The 10,532-nt window shown below is 42.0% G+C and overlaps 1 protein-coding gene and 1 long non-coding RNA gene across 2 annotated transcripts; one reads left to right on the top strand and one right to left on the bottom strand.

Moving 5' to 3' along the window:
• Window positions 1–13: 13 nt before the first annotated feature.
• On the bottom strand, window positions 14–5,181 carry LOC106660150. The gene is made up of 3 exons (XR_001339574.2): window positions 4,593–5,181; window positions 1,047–1,164; window positions 14–96 (listed from the first exon to the last, which is right to left on the bottom strand). It is a non-coding gene; the product is annotated as an uncharacterized LOC106660150 (long non-coding RNA).
• Window positions 5,182–7,811: 2,630 nt separating this feature from the next.
• On the top strand, window positions 7,812–10,441 carry LOC106660149. The gene is made up of 3 exons (XM_023460384.1): window positions 7,812–7,852; window positions 7,965–8,004; window positions 8,639–10,441. Exons 1-3 carry the CDS (start codon window positions 7,812–7,814, stop codon window positions 9,326–9,328), a joined length of 771 nt encoding a protein of 256 aa, XP_023316152.1. The 3' UTR covers window positions 9,329–10,441.
• Window positions 10,442–10,532: the final 91 nt, after the last annotated feature.

Below are 10,532 nucleotides of genomic sequence, written 5' to 3'. Positions count from 1 at the left end.
GTTAGCGCCGAGGCTGCTGCTGCTAATACTGCTGCTCGAGGCCCCGCCGTTAGTGCTGTTGTTGTTGTTGCTCGGTTTTGATTCGATATCTCTTCACTTTTGTACGGAAGAGAACAGCAGTACCAGCAAGAGAGATTGTGAAGGCGAAATGTTAGTGTAATCGGTTTTGTATTGGGATTTCTCTTTGTGAGGCATTGGGTCATGCGGAGTTTAAATGGGAGATTCGTCGATGTTACTTCAAACTTTGAAGTCTTTATCGCTTATGCTAAATTAGTTTTATCGTAAAAAATTGAATAAAATAATGATTTTATTTAGGAAAGCTCGTCTACAATTCCAGATTATATACTTTTGCCGTATAATTACTTTTCATGCAAGCTTAATCATTTAAATTAAAGTTTTAGTAAAGCCTGGTGAATCCATGATATAACATGGAAACTGTGCCTGAGTTTTGATTTTGTAAAATATCATATTTTATACATTTCAGAAAATTCAATGATTGCAAGTATATTAAGCTTTTCTTCTACACTGTTAAAATTAATGTAAAAATATAGGACGTAATTAACTTCGCGTAAATGCATTCAATCTCGTGTAAAATCAACACAATCAATGATCGGATTTTTTAATCGTCATTTAATTCGATGACTTATAAAATTATTTTCACTTTGCCACTTGCAGATTTCCACATAAGTGTAATCGCCATCTAGTGGTAGGTGCCGGATTTAATTATGATTGAGTTTTCATGAAATTTTTTAGCATTTTCAATGATAGTATTTAAATTTTAGTACAGAACTAAATCGTTTTAGTACTGATACATTAATTTTCAACGGACATCTATTGTGAAAGTACTTTAATTTAAATGTCTGATTTTACATTCAATGTGATTTAATCTTAAAGCTTTTTTTAAATTTTTTTTTTGGTAATTTGAAATACCAGTAGAATTCATAAGCTGCGATAATAATAATGGAAAAAATATTGATAAAATGCATGAGATTATCGACATAATTGGTAAAAAAAAATAATTCAACAATAGCTAAATTTTTAATTACCTTCTGGGCTCGTTGGACTGCCCATACACACACAATCATACTCTGTTTCCTCTTCCTCATTCTTTTTTGCCTTTTTTGACTTTTTCCTTCGTAGCATACCTCAAAACCTCGATTGACTCTGAAAAGCAAACAAGATAAACCTTCATCACATAAACTATCTTTGAATAAAGTGAGATTAAAATTATCTAATTGAAAACATCGAAGAACAGAATAAATCCACTTCTCTTTATGCGATATCGTACGCTATGCGGGAGAGAAATATGTACAAACGACTAAAAATTTTTGATAAGAGCTGCGAGATATATTTTCGGGTACGTTTAGTCAGCTGGTGCATCAATTCAAACCTGACCCAATACTCACACGCGGTCCTTGACATTTTTATTTACAATCCCCCTTCCCCTTGACGAGGTTCTTGAACTTTATCTCGTCAACGAACCGAGCCATGTTCGATGACCCCTTCCCTCTCTCTCCCCTCACACTAGCTGTCTACCTCCCGGTGTATAGTGCATTTTTAATTTAGCTTCGAGCTTTATATATTTTACACTCATTTGAATAATGAAGCTTTAAGTTGATCACAGAACGACGACGAAGGGAGCATTCATTACTTCATTCATTTTGAGTCAGCATGTTAAGGAGGAAAATTTTTTAAGGTTTTTTTTACCCATTACCCCCGGACGACGTTTCTCGCTTGCCGTCGTGCAATTGATTAGGTTACTTTGTCGGGGTGTATTTTAGTTATACCCGCAGAAGGTACATAATATGCTTGTTATTATTAGAGATCTCGGACTAATTTTGTGCTCTATTATAATGCCACGATTCCCCACCTTTGTTCAACGTCACCGCATTTTTCAATATAAATCAGATAAGTTGAAAGCATTTAAAAATATCAACAGGTAGCCTCGTTGGAAAATACACCATGTTTTGTGGTTGGATATATAATGAATTTAGCCTTAAGAAACATATCAAATAAATAATTAGAAAAAGTAATAACCTCGATTAATTCAATCATTAGCTCTGTGAATCAACAGAAAAAATCGTCAAATAATAAAACTAACCGGAAAAATATCGAGACGCGTCAGAATTATGAAAAAGTAGAGTTACAGTTGTATGGTATTTTGGCACTTTACCGTTACAGTGTCTGCTTTCACGCACACGTACAGAAACACATACACACACATGATCGAAATGCACACCGACCGAGACACATATTTTGGACGATTTTTCCCCTCCGATGCCTCTTTTCAAGCGTTCCGTGCAGTCTCGGAAAAGCGCGCCTGTATAGGCTTACATACGGCTGCTGCTGTTGCTGCTGCTACTGCCACTCGCATGTGGCCATTACGCAATAAGAAAATATCTCTCTTTCGTTTGCAACGCACGCGTGAAGCAATTGTTAATCTCGGAGGAATGCAAATTTACATACGAACAAAATGAATGAAAGAAACTATTTCTTTGGAATACAAGACGTGCATTTGAAAGTTACTCTAAGGAATTTCTCTCGCTTCGAGATGACATTTTACACGTCTGGTCTGGCGTTCAAATTTTTCCCTCTCCAGAGTTGCTTGAAGTTAATTTTACATGACTCGTTGACGTGCATGAAAAATCGCCATCCTCGACTGAACGAGACTTGTCGATGGGCACGAGAAGCGATATTTTTCGACTGAAAATTAACAAACGGCATACGTGGCTGCTAATTGAGATTCAGCTGGCGATCCTAACGTTGCAAAACATGCAGTGCACGATCGGACGATGACAGTGTTTATATGAAAAACGTTGGACAACAGAAAGAAGATGAAAAAATAAATAAATAAAAAATGTTACGCATATATACGCGCGAGGGGTCTGTAGAAGACGACGATGGTACGAACGATGATGATGAAGAAGAAGAAGAAGAAGAAGAAGATGATGATGAAAAAGAGAGCGAAAGAGAAAGAGAGAAAGGTTTGACCGTATAGTAGTACAGTAGGCTCTAGGCAAGAGCTCCGGAGCTGAGAACTATTTTTACTATGGGGTATACGTACCTCACTCACGCGCACACGCATACGCACATGCATACGCTTACACACATACACACACGCGCGCATCCACACAAATGCACGACGATGCACGAATTGTTCCCTGCGTGAGAAAGAGAGAAAGAAAGAAGAGAAAGAGAGCAAAGCTTGCTTGTAGTATTATGTGCCGGTGAGCGCGCACACACTCATACAGACGAGCCAATGCTATTCTCACGTACGTATACGGGCATAAGATATAGACTAAACTCGAGTATAACGTTCAAATCAATTTTATAAATAGTGAGACGTATGTCGAAAAGACATTATTATGACGACGCTTTGACAGAAGAGCGAGAAAATAATATGTACTGGATCCTCGGCTCTCTGTGTATAAGCCATACATCGTGACAAGGCGTCGGTGTGTGTTGTTGCACGAAGAAAGAAGGAGGAGGGGAGCTTGCGGAGCAGCGACAGCTTCGAGTCGTGAAAAAGGAAAATAGGCAAATTTCTTTTCCAAACGCCCGTCGAAAACGTCAAAGTTGGGCGAGCACTCGTGGCCGAGCTTTCTTACTTTTTTCGTTTCATTGTGTAAGAGAAAAAATAAAAGAAATAAAGAGAAACCTATTTCACGCACGCACTCACACGCACAGAGAGTTGTATAGTAATATATTAAAAGCACACGTACAGAGTGAGGCAATAAAAAAGCTTCTCGCAAAGCTCTCGCGCACTGACCACACGAAGTATAACATATACACAAATATAGCTCGGCCACGCTCTCCTCCTATCTCTTTCTCTCTCTCTCTCTTTCTCTCTCGAGGAAACTCTAAGGCGGTATACGCACTCGTGACACATTTCTCGCTCCGAATACTTGCTCGAAGCAGCAGCAGCACACCAACACGCGTCCGCTGAACTGTACGTTAAAAGCTCGTCGCGCACTCGTTTACGCACACTCAAACGCACACCACACACACGCATGTATGCATTGCAACAGCAAAGTCCAACGATTTGTTTTTTTCATTTTGACATTCAGCTCCGGCTTTTTTTGGCTTTTCATTAGTAAAAAAAAAGTATTCCTGGACGAGTCTATGACCTGTAAGACAGAGGCACATAGACGCACGTAAAAACTGCGAGGGAAAGTGACTCGGACAATCAGCGATAGCTAACCTACCTTGGGTGTGCATACACGCTGCACTAGGAATATATAAGAGGCAGGTAGTCGCGTCGCGCGAGAGTCAGAAAGAGTAAAACCGGACGAGAAAAACGGAGATATGCAGTAAGCCAGTGAGAGAGAGTTTGCCTCGGAACTATATGTATATATCGATCTCAGCCCCTCCCCCCTCCCCCCGAGCATGAACAGTAGCAGCAGCAGCAGTAGCAGAAGTGGTAGCTAAACAACACGTGCGGGACGATGTTGTACACTTTAATCGCGACCATACGTGCGATTGCAAAGCTCTGAAAGCTCTACATTACAACTGCCGACCGCTGCTGCAGTGCTGCTTTGCGTTACATCGGACTTTTTATTGTAATAAACGAAGTTTCCTTGATAATTAAGTACCTCGAGATGACGGACAATTGCGACTCTGATTGCGGAATACGCGAATGATGAAATTTTGCTCGATCTTTGTGCTTTTCTCTTGTTCAATCTTGCTTGCACTTCAATCACATAAAAAAATAATATGTGGCACAACTAAGCGTCTCGACACACTGTCACTGTATAATGATCTAATTTTTTTTAACACTTTATTTCTGAATTTTTCTCAGCTTCATGAATAAAAAGCACACTACCGAAGCACTGCCGCTTATACATGTATGATACACGTATACAGGACGCAAAATGAACAGCTCACTCTTACTGCTTCTTAATTTAAAAGCCAACCAAATCGTGCGGCTCTAAATCCATCTGCTGTAACTATATCGCGTTATACGAGGATTTATAAAAGTAATCAAAAGACTAGGCCCAATTCAGCAGGCACCACTTTGACGATGCCGGGCAGCTGCCACCGTTTCACCCGACATACTGCGGTTCGAAGTGCATCGCGCACAGCCATACATTATACACACACACTCACACGCACACACGGAGCAGCCGTCGTTGTCGTTGTCGTCGTCGTTCACCTGCGAGTTGCTTCGAGTGACTACCGCTGTAGCTGCTTCTGTGCCTCGGTCCGCGCGGCCCAACGCGACTATAGCACACACGCACGCGTTATATGCTCGCGCACCGAAAAAGCTCTCTACTCCGCGGGGAGCAACTGTTGGCGACGTGGGTCGAGCAGCCGTCGGGAGTGAAGCGGGGAAGAGGGAAGGCGGTAGCGCAAGCTCGCATGCGCGTTACAGGTATACGAGCTTACATATACCAGCGAGTTGTGCGGCCGGCGCTATATGGGGGAAGAACTGTTTTGGGCAGCTTTCATTGGTTTGTTTGGGATAAAGACGCTTTCGATGTGACATCTGGTGCTGTATTAACAAACGAAATAAGAAAAAAAAAAGATATGATGTTTTTACACTATACAATCGTTTCAAAGATGATGTTTTCATCGTTATTGACCAAAAACAAATGTAACAGAAGCTTTCACTAATGTAAATTGCGTGCAGTCAGTCGTGCGGATCGATGCTGATAATTAACAGTGGCGCCGCACAAACGACTCCTTCCGTACCAAACATCGATAAATGATCGTAACCGACTGCAAGCTCGACTTGTGATCCGTCGTTTCGAGAAAGAGTAAGAATTGCCCACAGCCTGCAAGCTCTCCGCGGTGGTCGGGCTTTCGCAGTCGCTGCTGCAGTTTCTGCAGTCGCGTTCGACGATTTCACAAGAGGTGGCAGCATACGTATATCGAAACAAGCGCCTGGGGGATAGGCAATTCGACACTTTGCTCGCGCTCAGCTCTGCCTATCGCACAATAATAATAGAGCTCGCAGATTCGCTCGTCGATGTCGTAATACGCGTAATATGCAAGTATTTTTCTCATGCAAGAATATCTCATATGTAGAAGCGTATGAGAGATAATCGTGTGTCACGAATCGCCGAGTGAAAGATACGGATTATGGAGAAAGAGAAAGAGAGAGATGCATTTCGTTCGCCAATGAACTTGCACATCAGTGTCGGCGCGCAAGTTTATAAGTTCGAGGCAACTTTCATAACAATTATTACGACACTCGCGCGGCGCCGCCTTCGGTTCCAATATAGCTGCTTTTAACCGAAAAATTATTGTGAAATTTCTGGGGCAGATAATCGAGGGACTGCTTTATTGTTTTTTGCCTTTTCGTCACTTTTTCGATACTTTACATCAGCTAAGTTAACCAACATCGATGCTATTTCAAACTGGAGATTAGTCAAGAGAGACGGAGAGAAAAGAAAATATAATCCGTAAAGCGAAATATTTACACCGAAATTATATCCGGGAATAACGACAACATGCGAGGGAGCCTCCGCTTGATAAATAAACTACGCGTGCATGGGCGTGTGCGCGCGGAAGAGTAATAATACGAAACTCGTTGGACGTAAATATTTTTCAGATTCAACGTGCAGCTTCGATGAGGGGGGACCATCGATACAAAGACGTGCGCGTGCTTGTGCAAATATTTTGCACGTAAAACACGTGAGTGCATTATATTTGTGTCATATGCTGTGCCAAAGAACGCGCGATTCTACAGTTGATATTTTTCAACTCATCGAAGCGAAAATCGATCGTCACGAGCAGATTTTTCTCTAATGGCTTTTCATGCGCGCAATAGTCGCAACAATAATATTTCATCAAGTCGTAGTAGCTGCTATTACAACTAACCGTCACTGATTTCGTCATCGTAGTGCACTATACGTATCAATGCGTATATTATACATCGATAATCGCGAGGCGCAATAATCGCGCATCATCGTGTAATCGTTTTTCCCATACATAAACAACAATTTGTCAATCGGTTCGATGATGTGTCGGTGCATGACGAGCGATCGACTCGACGTATTGTATACGGAAATGCAAATTTTATATATAGTCGCCGAAGCAAAAATGAAAATCTCTCGATGTACAGGCGATGATTTTGTACGCACGCGCTTTATTTATGTGTCAAACGCCTGATCTGCGCTCATCGACGAAAGCTCCATGTGCGCTGGATCGTAGGGAAGTTCATTAGCTCAAGCAATTCTGAGAATACCTTAGCGCTACATACGATGTATACACCCGTAGAGAGAGAGAGAGAGAGAGTAAGAGAAGGAGCGAGAGAAAGCGCATATGACAGTGGTCAGCCTGTATAACTGTCTCTTTGAATTACCTTGGTGCAGGTGTAGCGCATAGTGGCTCGTTAATACACGTATATAGCGGCGCGAGTATCCCACCTTGCTGCTCGACTATACTACCACTACTACTACTATCGCATAGAGCACGCATACACCTGTATAGAGGCCGTACGTACCATACGCGGCCGCAAAAGGTGTTGGGTTTCAGTGGCTAATGGAATTATACCTCTCTTCTCTCGGTACTCCCTCTATATAATACGCTCTCGCTCGCTCACTCTCTGTCTCTAGTGTCTCTCTCTGCCCGTCGCGACTCTCTACTCTCACTTGCACACCACCGCACTGTCCCTCTCTTGTTTTCTCTCTCTCCCTTTTGCTCTTTTGCTCTTTTGCTCGGACTCGACCGTATAATATACCTGTAACGTGCTTGCGTGTACACGCGATGATGATAAAAAAAAAAGAACATTTACCGTCGCCCTGCGACGTGTGCGTGCGTGCCCACGAACGCGCGCACGTCTAGTAGTTCATAGTCTTGTCTCCGACATGTCAGTCAATGGACGTCCTCATGCTGCTTCCGAGCATTTGTAAGTTAAATCATTATATACGAACATATATACAAGTTATACGTATATAGCTTGGTCCATTCGCTTCTGCAGCTTTAAGATGTAATAGTAGTTATATGTGGCATGCCCTTAGATCTGTAGAATATGCCAAGCCGCGTAATAGCCCTTGCTATGTAGTCAACGATTAACATATCCGCATACCAGCTGCAATAATTTGCATCGTTGTAGTTCACACACACACAGTGGTATGCATATTGACGTGTGTCGCAAATGTGTGTGTCTATGTGTGTGCTGCAATATTATACATTTCGAAGTTGCCGCAGTTACACTCGATAACAGATAAGAGAATTTCGTCATCGTTGTCGCGAATCGTGTGCTGCATATACCAGAACACGTGTTTTCTTCCCATCTTCCCTCTTCCGCGCGCAATGCAGCCTCTGTGCATTAGCTTATACTTGTATCATACGCCACCGCCGCGCTCGTTGTCGCTAGCTATTTTAATTATTATTAATTATCTGTTCGACTTCTATATACCGTGTGAGCTCACATGCATTTACACGCATCTGTGTGCGTATGCGCTCTATACACACATGCATCCGTGTGTATTTTGCATATCGTTCTGTTACTGCGGCCGCTGCTGCTGCTGCTGCTGCTTGCGCTCGAGCTGCGCCGCCAGAAGCTTCTCTGCCTCCGATATATATAAGCCCGGGCTGGCACGTGTGGCTAACTCAGTACGGTATCTAATATCATCTCAATTGCACACGCGGAGTATTATACATTATACATAAATCAACAGCTGAATATTAGCGTATACGCCGCGATCTATATAGCCGCGCACATTACGTACACATAATATACTCGTTCGCGGTGTCCAACTCTGTATCGGTTTTCCCTGCCGAGGCTGCTCTAGCGTGTCGATTATTATTAATATTGACTCTCTGCTCTCTGTGTGCTCTGGGCAGTGATCGTTCGGTAACGGCCGAGATTGCTACGGCTACTACTACTACGACCAACGACGACAACAGTACCTGCAACAGCAAAAAAGGCAACAGCAACAGCAACATGGAACTCTCGACGCTTAGCCTGAATTTCGGCTCGCTGAATCTTCTCGAGCTCTGGAAGAATCGCTCGGGCGCCACAGCGACCAGCAACAACGGCAACGTCGGAGCGACGGACGAGAAATCCACGACCTCCGGAGCGCCGGAGCAGTTGGAGATCATCACGCTCGACCAGGTGGCCTGGCACGACACCCTCGAGGACTGTTGGCTCGTCATCTGCGACTACGTGTACGACTGCACCGAGTTTCTCAGGAGCCATCCGGGCGGCCAGGACGTGCTTCTGGAGTACGCGGGCCGCGACGCCACTCTGGCCTTCGTCGGCTACGGTCACTCCAAGGGCGCCAAGAGGATACTCAAGAAGTACCTGATCGGTGAGCTGCCGCTCGAGGAGAGGATATTTCGCACCGAGAACGGCATCAAAGTTGGTGACTTTGACTGAAGTGTGTCCTCTCCCAGTGCTCACGATAATTGAATCACTTGACATAATATATTTGCTGTTTCTCTCGGCTAATTTTGTTTTTCGAGGAGCAAAAAAGTTGACGTATAGCTTTTTTGTTTCGAACTTACTCGAAAAGCCAAAAAACTTTTCTCTCTCGATTGAAAAAAAAGAAGAAGAATTTCAATGATTCGTGTAATGCGAGTGCGATAATTGTCGGTTTACGGGTCTCCTCGCTCATTAAAAGCATTTATCATGCGACGAACTGATGAACAAGGTCGTGCGCGCGCTGTGTGAACCGCTGCCTTCGATATATTACACTGCCGAATGTACAAAAAAAAAATAGTGAAATTACATATCTTTACACTTACGCAAGACTAAATTTTTCTATCTCGCTCCTGTAACAAACGACATTCGAGGCGTGATATTACTTTGATTGTATTTGTTATTCAATAAGCAAAAATATCTTGCACGATGAAAAGCAGAACGACGTACGTCATATTATAGTTAAATTAAGGTAATTATAGATGTTTAAATACATTAAAAAAAAAAGAGCAAGTGAAAATGATCTGCTAAAAATATAAATACGTGCCAACAACGTTTTTATATTATGAGTTTAACGATTAGTCGGTAATGTTATTAATGTCCGTTTGTTCAACTAGAATACTCGATCGGCACTCGAGTGAGACGTATACAAAGAGAGCAAATGTGCAACACGGATAAATACACAACATGTACAATCGCGCATCGGAAAATTTATTTGCGTAAATTTCTATTTGCATGTATACGCGAGATGGGGCGCTCTCGGCTCAATACGAGAACAAATAATAAAAGTGAAAAAGACGTGAAATCCATTTGTATTAAATCTCTCTTTGAGTTGATTTCTGCCCCTGAAAATTTAGTCTTGAATAAAAAAAAAACAACGACGAAAATTGTGGCCATATGTACTCAATGTTACTTTTAGTACGTTACGATATTTTTTTATACGCAATGATATAAACTTAATTGCTCATAGATATTGTCTTACATAAACTAGGAACAGATCTAATTTTAAGGAAAAAAAAACATCAACTTGTAATTTTGTGAAACTAGTCTTCTGTTTTTTGATACTTGAAATAAAATAAAATATAATCAATCTAAAATACATATTCATTTATCTTCTTTTGACATATTATCAATTACCTTATAACCACAGATAAATCAATAA

This window comes from Trichogramma pretiosum, unplaced genomic scaffold (assembly GCF_000599845.2).
Source record: "Trichogramma pretiosum strain Unisexual culture from Peru unplaced genomic scaffold, Tpre_2.0 scaffold29, whole genome shotgun sequence".
Lineage (NCBI taxonomy): Eukaryota > Metazoa > Arthropoda > Insecta > Hymenoptera > Trichogrammatidae > Trichogramma > Trichogramma pretiosum.
Note: the sequence above shows the minus strand (reverse complement) of the source record. Positions and strands in the feature narration are given on the sequence as shown.

Coding starts and splice junctions, on each gene's coding strand:
- LOC106660149 (XM_023460384.1), top strand. CDS start 7,812: ATGTCAGTCAATGGACGTCCTCATGCTGCTTCCGAGCATTT. Junction 7,853..7,964: donor CATGCTGCTTCCGAGCATTT/GTAAGTTAAATC, acceptor GCATGCCCTTAG/ATCTGTAGAATATGCCAAGC. Junction 8,005..8,638: donor CGCGTAATAGCCCTTGCTAT/GTAGTCAACGAT, acceptor GCTGAATATTAG/CGTATACGCCGCGATCTATA.